The sequence below is a fragment of the Canis lupus genome, chromosome 7 (genome assembly GCF_011100685.1).
Source record: "Canis lupus familiaris isolate Mischka breed German Shepherd chromosome 7, alternate assembly UU_Cfam_GSD_1.0, whole genome shotgun sequence".
In the NCBI taxonomy this organism is placed as follows: domain Eukaryota; kingdom Metazoa; phylum Chordata; class Mammalia; order Carnivora; family Canidae; genus Canis; species Canis lupus.
The window spans coordinates 16,795,292-16,813,831 of record NC_049228.1 but is presented as its reverse complement, the minus strand read 5'-3'; the positions used below and the strand labels follow the sequence as shown (position 1 = coordinate 16,813,831).

Sequence of the window (18,540 nt, the reverse complement as noted above, 5' to 3'; positions counted from 1 at the left end):
AACCAAATAGGAATATTGAAGCAGACCTGAGTTCTCCTCCCTTCCTGCACACGTGGCCAGGGCTGGCCAGGGCCAGTCAAGTAGGTGTGCAGGAGGCAAAGCTCACTGAGGCTCAGAAATAGCCTGGAAGGGAATCTAGACCTCTCTGCTTCTGGGTTTGCCCCCGGTGCCCTCACCCAGCACCAGCCACTAACTCCGTGGAAACACAGTCCTGTACTCGCCTTGATAAACTGTTCTTTTTATCTGGCCGAGGCCCTGAACCAAATTGCAGATGTGGGTGGCAGACTGTTGTAGAGGCAAAGTACATTGGTTATCCATTGTCAAATACCAAATTACTCTAAAATGCAGTGCCTTAAAATAATATCACTTATTATCTCCTGGTTTGGGGGCTCAGGAATCCAAAAGTGGCTTAGCTGGGTGGTTCGGGATGAGAGGCTCTCAAGGGGTTGTGGTCAAGATGTTGGCCAGCACTGCCATCATCTGAAAGCTTGACTGGCGCTGGGGGCCTCTACTTCTAAGATGACTTAAGGGTCTGACAAGGTAGCATCACTTGTTGGCAGGAGGCCTCCATTCTTTGCCACATGAAGCTCTCCATAACATCGTCTGAGTCTTGTCAGGACATGGCAGCTGGCTTCCCCAGAGAACATAGTGATCCAAGAGAAAGTAATAGGGAGGACCAATGTCTTTTATGACTTAGCCTCAGATGCCACATCCCCTTATATCCATAATATCCTATTGGCGATCCAGCTCAGCTCCATTGGATGTTAGAGGGCAAAGAGGGTGAGGGCCAAGAAGCGAGAATCACTGGGGGCCATCTGGGAAGCTGGCTACAGCAAAGGCTTTGGAATCAGGTAGATAGGGATCCAATCCCAGCCAAACACTTGGCAGTTGTGTGATCCTAGGTGAGTTAGACATCATTTCTGAGCCTCAGGCTCCTTATCGTCTGTAAAGAAGTGTTGAGTACTTACCTCGTACACATTCCTTGGTAAATCCGTGTATTTTATAATGTCAGGCAACAGAGGTCCAGTGCTCCATAAGACAGGGTGTCAGCCCCCAGAAGCTCAGGGTCACGTAATGTGAGGTAATGTGAGGTGGTGAGGTCAGGACAAGAGAATCGCAATGGAAAACCTATGGCAGCACGGAAGTGAGGCCCCAGCTCACATGGTGCTTGCGGGGGTGAGAGGTAATGCAGGTAAAGTGGCCTACAACAGGTAGTCAGTGGGCAGCAGCAGTGAGGATGAGGATGGCAATGAGAATGACAATGACAATGACGCTGCCACCAACAGGCAACACCAATTTCCAGGAGCACAAAGTCCTTCATGGTTTTAGCCTTTCGATTATAAACACAGAGCATCCCCAGGTGGCGTCAGTCTGCAGAACCAGCCCTGCCGTCTTCCCGGAAACCATGTGGGCATGGTTCTCTGAGGAGACAGGCAGCACGTGGGGGATGAAAGCCCTTCTCTGCTCAGCCGCCAGCCAGCCCCAACAGTAGTACAGCAAATAACAGTCATAGTAGTGCTAAATATTGGTGCCAAGCAACCGAACTCCGAGCTTTATGTGAATTATTCCATTTATTCCTTACAACAGTCTGGAAGCAGGCAACGTTCTTGCCACCATTATACAGTGAAGCTGGGGAGAACCAGCCCTGGGGTACCTGTGCCCTTCACCCCTGCACCGCACGGCCTCCACGAGGTAGAGAGGGCCAACAACCTCTTTCCCTCCTAGGCCTCCGCTGACCAATTATATCTCCTGTCTGGGGCTCTGGAGAGCCACCCCCACCCCGCGGGGGGCATCAGGCTGTGACTCCTCTAACTTACACCTGAGAAAAGCTTGCAGCAGCTCCTGGCTGCTCAGCCGGACCTCCACACAGGGAGGTGTCATAGGGGCTGTAGGACCCCACTGCATTGTCCTGAAAAAGAAAAAAAAGTAAACCCTCTTTGTTAGCTGTCACCTTGATCTTCACTCTCTGTCGCCTTCCCATCTTTGCTTGGGAATCTCTTTATTACACTTAGCCGAGTATTTTTTTTTCTTGCCAATGCATCCAAAAGATTATTTGGTTCTATGAGTAAGATGTAAGGCATAATAATAAAGCAAACACGTATGAACCACCAACTCAAGACCTGGGAAATCATGATTATTGGTGAATGTGCTGTTCCCTCTTGTCCTGGGGGGAGCGCTGCCCTGGGTTTGTGCTGAATCTCTTTCAAGCTTCACTGCGCTTCTGCCCACAGTCTCCTCCTGCCCCTAGGACTATTCCACAGTCTTGTCACTCATAACCATGTTCTGTTGGCGCTGGTGCAAGATGTTGCGTCTGGAACCCTCTCTCTCTCCCCACCCTGCACAGTCCAGTCTTTCAGCCTAGGCTCAGTGGCAGGAGCTGGATCGGGAGTCCACACACATATGTTTTATTCCCCACTCCTCAAGGGGGCCTGGGCACATCACTCTTCTTGGTCCTACAGCAACATAATAGCTGTTGTCCCCTCCTGAACTACTTGGTTGTTGAAAGAATAATGCACATGATGTTGGATTTATGCATTACGTCCTGATGTTTTCTTAACACTGTCCTTGAGCCCGGCATAACTCGGTAGCAAGATGGATGGTGTTATATTTTAGATATTCCCAGGAAAGCTGAGAAAGGGAGGAATGTCACCAGGCAACATTCCAGGAGCACACAGGCTAGCTCTTCCCTGGTGCCTAGATTTGGAGCAGCCTCAAGTTTTGTGTTGTGGCCTGTGCTTTTCTAGGTGTTATATAATATTGCTTTCATGTATGCCAAGAACGAGGAGTGGAAAAAGGCTGAAGAACATTTAGCTTTGGCCATGAGCATGAAGTCTGAGCCGAGACATACTAAAATTGACAAAGCCATGGAATGTGTTTGGGTAAGTGTATGGGTGATGCGGGTGGCCGGAGGATTTTCACTGATTTTTATTTGTTTCTGTGGACATGTGGATTGAGAAACCATAGAAGTGGCGCTTTTACTTTCTCTGAGCTCTGGGTAACACCAATCTTGGGGTTCCATGTAGGATCTTGAACCTGGCAGTGCTGAGTAGCCGAGGCCTGGAGTTCAGGGACCTCTGTGGTGCCACTGTGGGGAGCAGGGTACCAGAGGCTGGATCCCAGCACCAGAGGGCAGAGGCTGTGCCTGCTTGCCCACCTCTGAGTCCTTGAGGCCACCCACAGGATGGCACTGTCCTGGGCCTTGCTGGACCCTGGCCATCCTGTGTCTGTGGTGCCTCCCCTGCTGAGTGCCAGGCCAGCCCGAGCCGCGTAGGGTGGGGGTGAGGGCGGCTCCCCTAGGGAAGAAGGGTCCTGAACGAATGACACAGACAGATGTCCACACAGCCTCCCAGGGGAAGGCCACATTGAAACCAACCGTTCGCACCGTAGACACTCTGAAATAATAAATGCTGTCTTTACACATTTAGAAAAACTGCTTTTGTGAGGTTGTCTCAGTGAACCTTTGCATCCATTCAGGGAGGGAGGCAGGATGAGCATCATCACTCCCGTTTTACAGGTCAGAAAATATGCTGCTCTCTTCCTGTGTTGTAGAAACAGAAGCTCTACGAGCCAGTGGTGATCCCTGTGGGCAGGCTGTTTCGACCAAATGAGAGGCAAGTGGCTCAGCTGGCCAAGAAGGACTACCTAGGCAAGGCGACAGTAAGTAGGCTCCGTCAGCTTGGCCTGAGGCTCCTGTGCTGTGGGCCCTGTGCAGACCGGGGTGGGACAGGCTCCTGGGGTGAGGGCACCCCCTCTGTGGTGCTGCCCTGGGACGCGGCCCGAGACTGGATCCAGTGTGGGGCTCTCACTGAAAGGTGGGCAGATGCCTCCAGCTTGCTGTCTCTAGGTTTCTCGGATTCCTCCCTTCCCGCCTGACCCTGGGTGAGAGCCACAGGGTTAGTGAGTCGCAGGGTGCTGAGTCTCAGGGACTGAGCCAGGGCTAGAACATACAGCTCCGAGGCACTCAGTAAGCGTGGGGAACCGCGTTCGAGAAACGAGCACAGCATACTCCTGGTGTGATGCTCCTTCTAGCCCCGCTTCCACAGCCCTGTGATTAGACTGCTTTGCAAACTGGGCTCCTTTAAATCCAGGTCTTAAATCCTCTCAGAGATGATCCAGCTCTAGATACAAAGCTGCGCTTGACTCTGACATGCCCGTAAAGCTAACGCTGCCCACTGGCCGGGTGGCTGGTTCTGGCAAGCAGCAGCGTTCAGGAGCGCCTGGGTCAGTGGAAACACCCCAAAGCCCGTCAGTGGATGAGTGAATAAACAACATGTGATGTAGCCGTACGGTGGAATGGCCATAAAAAGGAGTGAAGTACTTGGGGCGCCTGGGTAGCTTGGTTGGTTAAACATCTGACTCTTGATTTCAGCTCAGGTCCTGATCTCAGGGTTGTGAGATTGAGCCCCGTGTCGGGCTCTGTGCTGGGCATAGAGCCTGCTTAAGATTCTCTCTCTCCCTCTGTTCCCCCCCTCCACTAAAAACAAACCAAAAAAGACCCCAAAACACAAAAGGAATAAAGCCCTGATACAAGTGACAGCATGTTTTCACCTTGGAGACATCACTCTAGGGGAAAGAAGCCAGGTACAGAAGCCACCTGTGACCTAATCCCTTGTCTATGAACGATCTAGAATGGGTAAACGCACACAAATAGAAGGTACATTGGTGATTGCCAGGTGCTGGGAGAAGGGGGCTGTGCACTAACCACTTGGTGGGTGTGGGATTATCTTCTGGGGTGAGGAACACATCTCAGAACTGGCTAGAGGTGGTGGTTGCACAGTAGTCTGAATGTTCTAAATGCTACCCCATTGTTCACCTTAAAATGGTTAATTTGGGATGCCTGGGTGGCTCAGTGGTTGAGCATCTGCCTTCGGCTTGGGGCGTGATCCTGGAGTCCCAGGATCGAGTCCCGTGTCGGGCTCCCTGCATGGAGCCTGCTGCTCCCTCTGCCTGTGTCTCTGCCTCTCTCTGTGTGTGTCTCTCATGAATAAATAAATGAAATCTTTAATAAATAAATAAATAAGTTAATTTTATCTTATGTGAATTTCACCTCAATTTAAAAAAAAAAAAAGGACAGAGAGAGAGAGAGAGAGAGAGAGAGAACGAGAGCACGCGAGCGAGCGAGCCTGCCAGGCTAGCAGGGCCGGCAGGTGCTAGTTCCCGAGGCGCTGGCACCTCTACCCCGGGGGCCAGCGATCCCTCCCTTGCCACTGTCCGTCCACCTCTGGGGCCGGGAGAGGGTCCAGGGGAAGAGAAAGGAGGGATCCTGGGGAGAACCACGCGGCCTGGGGGGACGGTGCTGGCCCGGCCCTCACGCCTCCTCCCTCCATTCCAGGTGGTGGCATCTGTGGTGGATCAAGACAGCTTCTCGGGGTTTGCCCCTCTGCAGCCCCAGGTGAGGCAGCCCCCCCGCCAGATCCAGGTCTCTGGAGCTCTCTGGGGAGCAGCCCCCCGCGGAGGTTGAGGGGCTCCTTCGAGGGGCCTGTCGGGCCGCGGGCCGGGCCGCGGGGCCCCTCGTGGTCGCGGGTTCACGACTGCTGGGAGAACAAGGCGGTTCAGGCTTCAGCCCAAGCTCCCAGAAAGCCACCCTCCTGCTTCCCCCACACGGTCCTCGGGCGTCTGCGTTCCAGGGGCGGCTGCTGACGGCCTCCCCGAGGCCTGGACTGTTCTCTCGGGAAGCCGAAGCACAAGCGGCGGAGGCTGGGGCGTCTCGGCAGAGGCGGGGGCTCGCGGGGGCCTTGTGGGGCCCGGGGCTCGAGGCTGTGGGCTGGTCCCGCAGCAGGGGACCCCTAGGGGCACGGGGGTGCCCCGAGTGAGCCACGGCCCGGCCCGGTCTGGGCTCAGGGACGCGGCTCCAAGCAGATGGTGACAGTAGGCCCGGAGGAAGGTGACCGGGCGGGGGGCGCGGGGCATGACCCCCTCCAGGCTGCACCCACCGGGTCACTCCCGCCGGCAGCGCCGACAGCCTCCCAGGGGCAGGGGGACCACGGCTGCCGGCCGGAAGGTGACCAGCACGGGCCCCGGGGGGTGGGATGAGCCAAGGGCGACCGAGAGATTCAGGGTCCTTTGATGTGTTTCTTCACAATGAAACCGGAGAGAGGCCTGTGGAGGACCCCGCACCCCACCTCACCCCCACACAGCCCGGGACTCCAACGGGAGGAAGAAGCCTAGGCCAGTGGACCCCGATACCCGCTGGAGAGCAGGGCACACGCACTGGAGGGAGGTTTCTGCGGGGCCAGTGGATGCTGGGGGGGGGGGGGGTCGAAGCACCTGCAGGTGTCACGTGACCCAGCAGACATTAGTTCTCCTAGGGAAGGGCCGGGGCTCAAGGTAAACAGCACCCTTGTGATGCCGGGTTGCTCGGTGACGGCTGGAATTCGCCAGAAACCAGGAGTGGCTGGAGACGAGTCGCTGTGCCAGGAGGCCCGGCACCCGGGGGGGGGGGGGGGTCTCTCTTCCAGCGTTCGGTCAGGGTGCGCGGCGCCCTCCCCGTCCACGGTGCTCTGATCAAGCTCGCAATGCATTCCTTGATCTCCGGGTCCGGGAGAAGGCTCAGATGTCCATTAACAGCCTCTTCTGTCCCCCCTCCTTCCCCTGTTGCCGCTCCCTCCATCCCTCCTGAATGTCCAACAGGCCGCTGAACCTCCACCCAGACCCAAAACCCCCGAGATCTTCAGGTAAGTTAGATGTAGCTCAGGACGCAGAATGTCCCAGCCCCAAGCCTTCACAGATGGCAAAAAGGGGGGTGAAGAAGATGAAACTGGGGTCAGGGGCTAAGTCCTGTGCCATGTAGCCTAGGGTGTGCGCATCCTGTTCTCAAGCTTAGAATGGAGCGATGAGTGGGGGGCACGGGAGTCTTGACCATCGGGGTCTGGCTACGGCTACGTGGTGGCCCCTGTGCCCCCAGGTCCCCGTGCACAGCCACCCACAGATGAGGGCCACTGCCGAGAGCGCAGGAGTGTCCGTGGGACGCAGCCCCTCGGGGGCCACAGGCTGGCCAGAGCTGGAGCCGCTGCAGCCTCTTCAGGACACAGGGAGGCCAGAGCTTTCTGGAGCCCGGCGAGCGAAGCGGGGAGCTGGATGCTGTGTCCTTTCCCGAGGGGGTGTTTTTCACCTCCCTGTGGACACGTGGCCTCTGGAGGAGTAAGAGGAACGGCTCAAGAGAAAGAAGCCATTCTCTGGGATGCGAAGGCCAGAGTGACACAACTTCCAGCTACCCTAAGACTCTGCTCTGAGTAGAGGCGGGCGCGGGTCCCCCACCCTAAAGAGGATTTCGTAAAGAATGAAAACGCACCACAGCGACTACGAAAATGAGGGGGCCGAGGAGCTCACGCTAACAGCCCTGGAGGCGTCTGTCTCCCCCACGTGTATAAAGAGCCGGGTGTTTGGAAACAGAAAGAGGGGTGAGGGGAGGGGGGCGGAGGGGGAGTGAGCGGGAGCCTCCGCCAGAGCAGGTGCATCAGACAGCGGCCAAGCCGGGCGCAGTCACACGGTCCCGGGAGGCCCAGACACACCCGGGAGCCTCCACGAGCCAAGTGGGTCTGGGGGAGATGGTGAAGGGGCAACGACATTGCCTAGCACCCAGCTGGCGGCCCCAGGACACCTGCACACCCCCACTCCCCGCAGCTGGCCCCCTGCTCTTCACCCTCCTCCAGCTGCGCGTGGGCCGCTGGCTGTGTCGCCAGGTGACTCGGCCTCCCTGGGCCCCACTCCCCCTCTCGCCCAGCTGGCTGCCACCTGCCCCCGCTCTGTGTCCCCCTCCATGCGGCCCAGCGCCCCCAGGGAGGGAGGGCAAGGAGGGCAGGACCTGGGAGTCCCGGTTGTTTCGTGTCATTCACTCCTGTCCCCCTGCCTGTGTGCTCACGGCCCGTTCACATGCGGGTTCAGGCCTGGTCCTGCTCAGGGCCCCGGGCAGCCAGAGGCGGAGCGAGGGGTGCCCGGAGGTGCCTGCTGGCCCCACGGCCGCTCTTGTTTGTCTCCCCGCGCAGGGCTCTGGAAGGGGAAGCTCACCGTGTGCTGTTTGGGTTTGTGCCGGAGACGCCGGAGGAGCTGCAGGTCATGCCAGGGAACATCGTCTTTGTCTTGAAGAAGGGCAATGATAACTGGGCGACGGTCATGTTCAACGGGCAGGTACTCGGAGGACCAGGGGGCGGGTCCTTGGCCATGCGATGCGGCAGCAAATGGCAAAGCTTCCCGAGGAGCCCTCCCCGCTGCCTCCGTGCAGGCCGCCTCCCCTCCTTCGTCTGTCCGCCCACCCCAAGCCCACCCCTCGCCCAGGCTCTGGGCTGTTTGGTGCAACGGGGACGATGGGTACTGATGAGCGCAACTCTGTCTTCCCCCCTCTGATTCCGGGATGCTGCACCCCAGAAGGGGCTCGTTCCCTGCAACTACCTCGAGCCAGTGGAGCTGCGGATCCATTCTCAGCAGCAGCCCCAGGTAACAGGGTGCCGAGGCCGGCCCCATCCCCGCCAGACTCTGCCATGAGAGGGGGCACGGGCAGGGTGGAAAGGGTGCTGTCCTGTCACCAGTCCAGAGTCCACCTGAGGTTGGCACCAGCTGCCCAGGGCTGAACCTGGGGGTGAAGGAGAATGCAGATGTGCTGAGTGGAGGCGTCTGAGGGACCTATTGGGCCCTCCCACCTCTCTGATTCCTCCTGGTCTAGGGAGACTCGGGACCCACAGCCTATTGTATAGGAAGGTCAGATCTTCCCTGGAATGTCCTCTTCACCTGGAACAGTCAGCGAGTTGGCCGGTGAAATACCGTGGCCAAAGGGAAGTCTGTTTTAGAGCGTGGAGTCAGAGTAGGCCTCGCAGCCCCTGCTTCTCCATCACTTCTCAAAGGCCTGCCCTTTGTTGGGGGTCTTGGCTGGACCTGAGCCGCCATGTAGGTGACCGATTGCAGGGGAGCCTGTCCTTCTGGAGACTGTGCAGCCAGTGTCTTCCATGGGCTTGGCCCTCCCTGGTTGGAGCTAACTGTACCCCGATGACTTGGAATGTTTTAAATGCCACACAAATGAGAAGGGGACTGTTTCCTTTGAAGGGGCCAGATGTGGGGCAAGAGGGTGAACTAAGACAAGACTCAGGGCCCTACTTACCTCATCTCCTGCAGATTTCCAGTGTGGCTGAGAAGGGTAGGTAGGCAGCAAGGGCCTTTTAGGTGGGGGTTAGGGTTCTTATTTCTCCTGGGATTGGTTTCCACCAGGCCTACCCTGCCTACCCTTTAACCAGCACTTTCCTTAGTCTCCCCTGAATGTTGCCCCTGCTCCAGCTTTTAGAAAGTCGTTTGCCTCTGGCTCCATTCCATGGCCCCTCTCCCCGCACCCCCACTCCTACCTGAGAACTTTATCTGAACCCTCTTGCCATTTCTGTCACCTCCAGGAGGAAGCCTCCCCAGAGTCTGATATCCCAGCTCCTCCCAGCTCCAGTGCTCCTGGAAGACCTCAGTTACCACCAGGTTGGTGTCCCTGGGACAACATCGTTGGCCTGGGTGTGGGAACACTCCGGGCTGCTTCCTGACAGCATTGCTCTCCTAGTCTTCTAGGAGATTCTGGTTTCTTCTCCACCTAGCATGCTGCTCAGCTTATGACCACACAGCCCCAGGGCCCCTCTCTCCTGTGCCACCCACCCACCTGAAACCTAGGAAGTAGATTCCCTTTCTCCCTACCTACTCCAGAACATCCACAGGCTTGGGTAAATGTAGCTGGTTCCTGGGGGGCAGGGAGTGTCCAGACCCTTCAGTCAGAAGGTACGGAAACCATGCCCCAGCAGAAAAGGCTGAAGTCACTGCACATGTTTACCTCAGAGGGGGCTGGAGTGGCAGTTTTCAACTGTCCAAGGAGCTCTCTCTGGAAAAGAAACTGCTCTGCAGAGCCCCGAGGGATGGACAAAGAGCCAAGGGCAGATGTGAAAGGACGTTCTCCTGATGTCTGAAGAGGGCTGCCTTGGGAAGTAAGGGGCTTTGGGTCACAAATCGGCAGCTTAACCTGATTCTGGATGAGTGCTCAGTAGAGATGCATCCAATAGGTCGTTTGTCCAGATCCTAGATCCATGATTGTTAGCCTGGAGATCACCAGAACTCTTTGGGAGGCAACTCCACACCTCCATTTTTATTTTGAAAACTGTCAGACCTACAGATTGAAAGTTGAAAGTGTAGTACAAGAAACAACAGAATCCTTTCACCTAAATTCACCAACTGTACCAGGTACTTGACCCGCCTCCCCCTGCCCCCCCTGCCCCAACCACTTGAAAGGAAGTTATAGACTCGTGGCACTTCACCCTACACGTGAGCATTATCCTAGTCTCCTGCATAACCACAGCGCAATTGTTATATCTAGGGCATTGAACATCAATATAATATTATAGAGTGTATACATTTCCCCGATTACCCCTCAAAACATCATCGATAGCTTTTTTGTTTTTAACTTTTCTGTTCAGAGGCCCATCGACGATCACATATTATTAACCTAGGAAAATTTTATGAATATAGATTCCTAGGCCTTCGATTCTGATTCTTTTTAGAATTGGCACTGAGCCTCAGAATCTATATTTCTAGAAAAAAAACAAAACAACCCTTCCAAGTAGTTCTGAGGATTGGCTGGGTATGAGACCAGTGGTCTTTTTTTGATCAGGCTTCCTCTATCGTGAGTATCTTTATGTAGACCTCTCTTATATAAATTATGTGCATACTGTCATATTAATGCATCATGCACATCAGGAAACATGCACAAAGATAAGGACAAGGTAAAAATAGGTGGTTCTAATGCTGCTTGTGACTCCTGCTTCATCTTGCACTCTCTCCTTTCGTTGCTCAGAGCCCACTGGTTTAACTGGACTTCGGGGTCCCTGCTAACCCCACATGCTGTGTGTTTCCTAAAGGCAGGGACTGGGTTCATCTGTGTGTTTGTGCTTTGCCCTGCACATTTCCCTTGAGTGTGATTCCCCCGCAGTTTATTAAGGTTAGGAATCGCCCCAGAGAGTAAAGGTAGGATTAGGTCCTGATCTAAGAAGTTTCGTTCTGTGGAAGGCAGGGGCTGGCCAGGAGTCTTCATTCATCTTCTTTTGTTTTACTTCCTAACTTCTCCATTTAGGTCAAAAAGAAAAAGAGCCCAAGGTAAGCTTCTTCCTTGTACTATGTCAAGTGGTAGAGAAAGGCAAAGCTGAGGCTGTCCACCATGAGCATGTCCCCCCTGGGTTACATATAGGAAGAGTCCCGAAGGAAGGGTGGACCAGTTACCTCCATGCACACCCACAGTCCATGGGTAGGGACTCCCACAGTGACTTACTTCCCCGCCTCCATGCACACATTTCCTACTGGCCCGCAGTGCATGGGCCAGGTCTCCTGGCTCAGTAGGAATTCCTATGCAGGCGACAGTGGGGCTAAGGACCTCTGACCTTTACGTTACTGTGAACCCCGTTAGCTCTTGGCCTCTCCCTGCCGCACAGAATGCTCCCTGCGATCAGGATGTGGCTAAGAGGAGGCCACAGAGGCTCAGGAGTTCCTTCTGCTTCCTCTCCCCTCAGGACGTAAAGCTCAGAGTTCCCATGCCCTACACGGTCAAGGTGCACTACAAGTACACGGTGGTCATGGAGATTCAGGCCGGCCTCCCCTACAGCCAGCTCCGAGACATGGTGGCTAAGAAGCTGGAGCTCCTACCGGAACACACCAAGCTGAGGTGAGTCCGGGAAGGTAGCGGTTAGGGGTACCACTGGGGGCCTGTGCTGGCCTGGAGGATGGAGGAGAACGCTTTGGTACTGACGTTCTCTGGCGTGGTTCTTACTCCTCTCTCCCCAGCTATCGGCCTCCGGACAGCCATGAGCTGGAGCCCCTTTCAGAAGATAACATGAAGGCTGCGTGGGGCCAAGTGAGAAACTACTGCCTGACTCTGTGGTGTGAGAACACAGTGGTGAGTGCAGTGAGGCCAAGGGCACCCAAGGTCCTGCGTCTGTCGGGCCACTTCCCCAGCAACCATCCAGCATTTACCGAGCACCATCCGTGAGCCTGACACCGTGCTTGGTGTCGAGGGTACGGGGGTCACGAGCCACAGCTCTGCCTCCCTTTCACCTGCACCCCGGCTGCAGCCAGGAGAGGGTTCCCCGCAAGACAAGAGCAGGCCCGACAATGCACAGAAAGCCTCTGAGTCCCTTCTGCTGGCACCTAACTGTTCCAAGGTTAGGCCCGTCACGATCAGGCAAGGGTGGAATGAAATCCTAGCTGGAGGCCGAGCACAAAGCCGTTTTGCACTGTGAGTTTCCACGGGGAAGAATACTTGAGGGTGGAAGATAAGAGTGAGCATTTATTTCACAAAGAGGTGATTTGGATTACAACATCCTACTAACAGCAAGTGTCTGTTGAGAGCTTCCCATGGGCCAGACACCGTGCTAAGTGCATGCTGAGCATTCGTCCTTGTAGACTCCACAACTCTGTGAGGTATTATCATCTCATTTCATAGTTCAGGTAACAAGGCAAAGAGAGGTCACCTTGACGAGTCACCTTGACCAAGATCACATGGCTGGTTGGTAATGGAACTGCGGCCCGATGGGTATTTTGACTCCAGAGCCTATATTCTTGAACCTGTTTCTAGACCCCAGGGCCTAGAATAGAGTTAACTCTTTGGCCAGTAAGATTAAGGGAGTTAGGGGCAAAGCTAGAGGCTAGAAGTAGTAGCTACACATTAACACTCTTGACTTTGTCCCTTTGTCTCCAAGGAGAAAAGTTGCTATTTCTTTTTGTGGTTGATGTTAATTCCCTCCCACAACCATGGCCCCTGAAAACCATCCATCTGTATTGTCAACATAACAACATATTTTTTTTAGCCTTTTATGTAATTTCATAGAGATGGATGTACAGTATATATATTCATATGTATATGCTGTACATATAAACTTTTGCTTTAATAGTCCACTTCAATAGATACTTTTCCATTTTGTATATACTTTTGTGTTATAATAGTCCATTTCTTCTGATTGCTAATGGTATTGCTACACAATATTCCACAGTATAATCTGTTTATTGATTCACCTGTTGGTGGGCATTTGGATTCTTTCCAGTGTTTGTCTAGTGACATTTATTCTTCATCAAACATTTGTCGAGCTTTACTACTCTTTAGATAGGCACTGGAGATAGAAACACTAACAAGACACAGGCTCTTCTTGGGGGAAAGACAAGAGAGGACATGATTATAAAGCATGTGTAAGTAAACTGATGGAGATGCATGAATGGCGTACTGTAAGCACATGGGTGTCTCACCCAAAAATGCTGAGGGAAAGTGGGACAAGGCAATATTCAATGGTCTTTCTGGAGGAAATGATGCTGAAATTGTCTTGAAGCTTAGCCTTAAAATGGCACATAGAAACTAGCAAGATGGAGGTGGTTAGGATGCTTTCTATAGATGGAAGAGCAGAGGGAAGACCCTAAGAGTTGGCAGTGGGTGAAGGGCTCAGTGGTTCCAGACACAATAGGGGGATCTGGGAGATAGGTTGGCAAGGCAGCAGGGCCACATCATGGAAGGTCTTGCACCTGCTGCACTCGGATGAGGTTGTGAGCAGGGGAGAAAATAGGATGGATGATTCAGGGGCATAAGAGCAAGGCGAGGGGGCCTCTGGGAGGCTGGCTGGCTGGCTAGTCCCCATCCACAACCCTCACACTGGGAAGTCCCAACACACAGTCAAGGAGACCACAGTCTCCACTGACCAAAGCCACTGTTAGCTGGGGTCCTCCTCGGACACCTTCATTCTCCCCTCGCTCCCCCACTCACCTGTTTCCTGCTTTAGCATTTTTAGATGGTGGCAGCTGCAGTTACATCAGTAGGGGGTCTAAAATTCAATAGGTCCTATGCAAACCCTTTGGGGAGCTACTGGTTTTCACCTCTGAATGGATTTTGCACCATGGAAATGACCACAATGGCAAAGCTATCGCAGACCATCTGGGCTGGGACCGTGGGCCCTGTTGGGGCAGAGTCCCTCTCTAAATCCTCATGGCCGCAGCTAGGCAGGAACTCCTGCTTAGTTTAGGGAAGGGTCTCTTTGGTAGAGTCTCACTGAAATCAGACACATTTGCTGGGAAAGACAAGTGAGTGGGAGAAGAGGAAGTAAAGAGTGTGGGCCTGGAGGAAGCCCCAGCGTGGTGGTATCTAAGAGTTCGGAAAATTGCATTCAGGAAGGATGGCCCCTGGACTCACCAGCAAGGTCAGGCCCCAGGACCCTGGGCGGGGGAGGGGCAGAGGGGGGTTGTCGAAGAGCGGCCAGGGCAGGGGGCCCTTGGAAGTCTGAAAGGTCATCCTAAGGTTTTCAGTGGTCTGTCTTGGGTAATCCTTTCCATAGTGTCTTGAAAGGATTCCGCCTACCAGTCCTGCTCTAAATGTGAATTACTTCCCTTGAAAGGTTTATTGTTTTTAATTTTTGTTAATTTTTGTTCTTTGAAGAGAGCATCAGTCTAATCAGTGGCTGTAGGTGGCTAAATTCCCAACACAGTCTTTTTGGGACTCAATCCAGCTTCAGAGGTCCTTGCTGAGCATTCTTTATCACTACCCCTTACTCTTGGAAACGGCAAGTCAGGATGTTCTCCTTCACTTACTAGAAGAGCAGGAAAATGAACAATCATTTGCTAAGTATCTACTCTATGCAGGAACACTTACCATTAACCAAGTTTATAGATGTCTATATACATAGTCTAGTCCTGTCAGAGTGTTTAATAATTTTTAGCTAGGGGTGCTCGGGTGGTACAGTCAGTTGAGCATCCGACTCTTGGTTTCGGCTCAGGTCGTGATCTCAGGGTTGTGGGATGGAGCCCTGCCTGCATCAGGCTCCTGTGCTGACTCATGCATGTGCCTGTGCTCTCTCTCAAATAAAATCTTTAAAAAAATAATTGCCAGTTATTACCGTTCTACATCGTATCACTTCATTCCTCTAGCCTCTATTTCAGGTGAGGGAAGTTCAGAAGGGTACACCACTTGCTCAGGGACACACAGCTTGTGGGCAGCGGAGCTGGGATACAAACCCAGGCCTTTAGACTCCTTAGGGCCATTTCCATCTCACTGTCCTAAGGGATCTGCCAAGGCAAGAACAAGCAACATTCGGAAGTGAGAACTTTGAATATTCAGTACAGCATGTACCCTTGAAGGTTTTTTTTCTTCTTTCCTTCCTTTTTTCCTTTCCGTTCTTCCCTCTTTCCTTTTTTAAAGATTTTATTTATTTGAGATAGAGTGGGAGAGAGAGCGAGAGCGGGTGCACGCACAAGTAGGGTGGAGGCAGAGGGAGAACCAGACTCCCCGCTGAGCAGAGCCCCATGTGGGGCTTGATCATGACCTGAGCTGAAAGCAGATGCTTAACCGATCCAGGTGCCCCCCTCACAGGGTTTCTAATGCGGGTTTGTTAAATCCTATGATTCGAATCTCTAGAAACTGCACCATTCTTTTTTCAACATTTGTGGATCAAATAGCAACTAAGATGTGTCGTTACATATATGAGGAAACAAAACCTTTTTCATGATCTTAGAAAGACGGTATGGTACTCTTTAGGGTTTCTCAAACCTTCGTAAGTATGAGACTCACCTAGAGAGCTTGTTAAAATGCAGATGGTGGGGCCCCACATGCTGTGAATTTGTGATTTAATAGGTTTGGGATGGGGCCAGAAATTTACATATTTAACAAGGTCCCTAGTGTTGCGTTGCTGGGGAGAGGTGTTGGATTCCAAGTTAGAAACTCAGATGACTTTGGGTTCTGTCGCTTGTGACTCAATCTCTTTCCAACTTCAAAGAAGTAACAGTAGTACCTATCCTACCCTTTTCAGGATTTCTGTAAGAGTTTAAAACTATATGGTCCTGCAGACCTTTTGGGTTGATTTATCCAACCATCCAATATTCATAAAGTACACGTTAGGTCTATGCTAAGGATTGACCACAAACTTGGCCTTCGTGAGTTTATATCCTAGGCGCTATGTTGCCATTTCACTGATTCCTTTAGTGATGTTCAATGTTCACTGGCCAAAAAGTTAGGAAAACTTACAGACCTTTTATTATTTCAGGGTGACCAAGGCTTTCCAGATGAGCCCCAGGAAAGTGAAAAATCTGAAGCTAATAACCAGACAACAGAACCTACGCTTAAGGAAGGAGGCCATGTGGTAGCACTCTTCACTTATGAAGCCACCCAGCCAGAAGACCTGGAGTTTCAGCAAGGGGACATAATCCAGATTATATCAATGGGTAAGTAGTATTCCTGGATCATAGAAACTAATTCCCATGTTAGCAGCAATAAATTCAAGGGAAGAGAGAAACATTAATAACCTACAAACCAAACTTTAGCCAGTAGTTTCAATCTCCTTCCTAGCTTTCAGCTGGAAGCAGCAAAATGGAGTGCTTAGCCTTTCTGTTGCTCCAATGGCAGAGAAGCAACAAATGGCACTCAGTAACATTTTGATCATTAAAGATGGCTGTTTTGGAAGCCATGCATTCGCATTCCCAAAGTGAACCAATTGGAAGGTGGCTGGAAATCATTTTGCCTTTGCACAAAGCCATAGGATAGTTTTCTCCAAACTGTAGTTCTTTGAATTTTGATGTACTTTTTGAGGACGAGGGAAGAAGTGGGTAGATTTTGCCTTAGAAGAAGCTATTCGACATTGCTTTGTGTCTCTGGTGACTTTCCTGACCCTGTTAGGAATCAAACACACTACACACTGGAACAGTGTAAGTGGAGAGTTCTAACTTAGAGCTTCTCAAACTTCAGTATGCCCAAGCACCCTTTCAAGAGTTAAATAAAATTCCTTGGCCCAGCAGCCAGAGATTCTGATTCAGGTGTGGGGTGGGGCCCACCAAGTCTGCATTTCTAACAAGCTTCCAGTGTGATGCTTGTCTCTTGACTGTGAGAAGCACTGTTCTAATTCAGGGTTTGACACAATCTTATTTCTATACTTCAAAACAAGTAAGAATCCCATCAAAAGTTTTGTTCAAATGGGAGAAATATGCATTAGCAATGCAGAGTGGTGAAACAAATACCATTACAAATTATGACAGAAAATCCAACAGATTAAGAAATGAGATTTTTAAAGCTAGTGATGTAGAGTATACAATTGTGTGGCAATTGACTCAAAATACGAGTAATAAAGAGGCAGGGTACACTGGCAGTGCCTATCTTCTGTTAGGGCTTAGTGATACTTTAAAAATGGTGCTGAGAGTTACTATCAACCAACCAACTACATTGTCCAGTGTTTGTTTTTTTTTTTTTTGAGGGGGTGGGTTGGGATGAGATAAAAACTAGGAACACACAGAAAAACCTTCTAAGTAGAGATGAAGAGAAAAAAGGTGGCATATTCCTTACTGTGTCTGACTCTTGATCTGGTTCAGTTTGTAATCTCAGGGTCCTGGGGTCTAGCCTTGCCTCGGTCTCCATTCTGTGGGGAGTCTGCTAGATTTCTCTCCCTCTGCTTCTCCTACTCACTGCCTCCCCCCCCATCCTCTCTCTCTAAATCTTAAAAAAAAAAAAAAGAAAAATCTAGGGAAAATACCTTTATAGCACTGTGCTATATCAAAAAATCTGTGTATAAGTGGACCGTCATACCTCAAACTGAGATTGTTCAACGATCTACTATATATATATATATATATATTTTTTTTTTTTTTTTTGAGAGAGAGTGAGCCAGGGGGAGGGGAACAGGGAGAGAGAGAGAATCTTAAGCAGGCTCCACACACAGCATGGAGCCCAACGCAGGGCTTGATCTCACAACCCTAAGATTATGACTTGAGCTGAAATCATTTCAGACGCTTAACCAACTAAGCCACCCACACACCACAAAGATCTGTATTGAATTAATGGCATGCCCCTTTCAATATAGTCAGAATAAAGATTCCTAACAGGGATCAAACTCTTCTGTTAGATAAAAAAAAATACTATCTCAAGATTTATTGTTCAATTTCTTTCATCTTATTTTACTGGCAACTTTTTGAAAGATCTAATTGATTTTCTGTATTTTATTCCTTATCATACATAAGACAGAAACCAGTAAGATGGTGGAAGTCCTATGTTGACTCCTCCCTCAAATCACTTTCCAATATGGACTTTTCCCTGTTGGCACTACTAGGGGTGAAGGACTGCCAAAGATCTGTGTGGCATATCCAGATGAGATAATCTCCCTGTACTGGTTTTAGAAACCTACATATACGTTTCCTTTTACCAGTGAATGAAGACTGGCTGGAAGGAGAGTGCAAAGGGAAAATTGGCATTTTCCCCAAAGCGTTTGTTGAAGAACATGCAACTACAGATTTGGAAAGCTCTCCTAGAGGAGTCTAAGATGTTCCATAACCTCCAAGTTGGAGAAAAGTAACTATAATCATTTGTGAAGTTTAGCATGTCCCTGCAGTACCCTGTACCGAGACAGTACTGTTTAGAAATGTTAACTAATCCACTTTTTGCATTGAAAATTTAACCTAGTAGACAATGATGTGAGCATTTATCCTGATGATTACCATGGGGGAGGGGGAGTGGGAGTGGGTGGAAGTGCCTGGGAGGGCATGAGAGGGTCTTCTAGGGTGCTGATAATGTTTCTTGCTAGGAGT

General features: G+C 51.5%; 1 protein-coding gene across 1 annotated transcript in view; it reads left to right on the top strand.

The window, feature by feature from the left end:
* The window catches only part of NCF2 (neutrophil cytosolic factor 2), a 29,459-nt gene extending 11,155 nt beyond the window's left edge, over nucleotides 1-18,304 (top strand). Inside the window, 11 exon segments of the mRNA NM_001101832.1 lie at nucleotides 2,745-2,879; nucleotides 3,550-3,657; nucleotides 5,333-5,392; nucleotides 6,631-6,674; nucleotides 7,986-8,127; nucleotides 8,365-8,433; nucleotides 9,375-9,454; nucleotides 11,489-11,668; nucleotides 11,788-11,899; nucleotides 16,017-16,194; nucleotides 18,162-18,304. Of these exon segments, the coding sequence (NP_001095302.1) occupies nucleotides 2,745-2,879; nucleotides 3,550-3,657; nucleotides 5,333-5,392; nucleotides 6,631-6,674; nucleotides 7,986-8,127; nucleotides 8,365-8,433; nucleotides 9,375-9,454; nucleotides 11,489-11,668; nucleotides 11,788-11,899; nucleotides 16,017-16,194; nucleotides 18,162-18,274 (1,221 nt within the window). The 3' untranslated portion in view covers nucleotides 18,275-18,304.
* The last annotated feature ends 236 nt before the right edge of the window (nucleotides 18,305-18,540 follow it).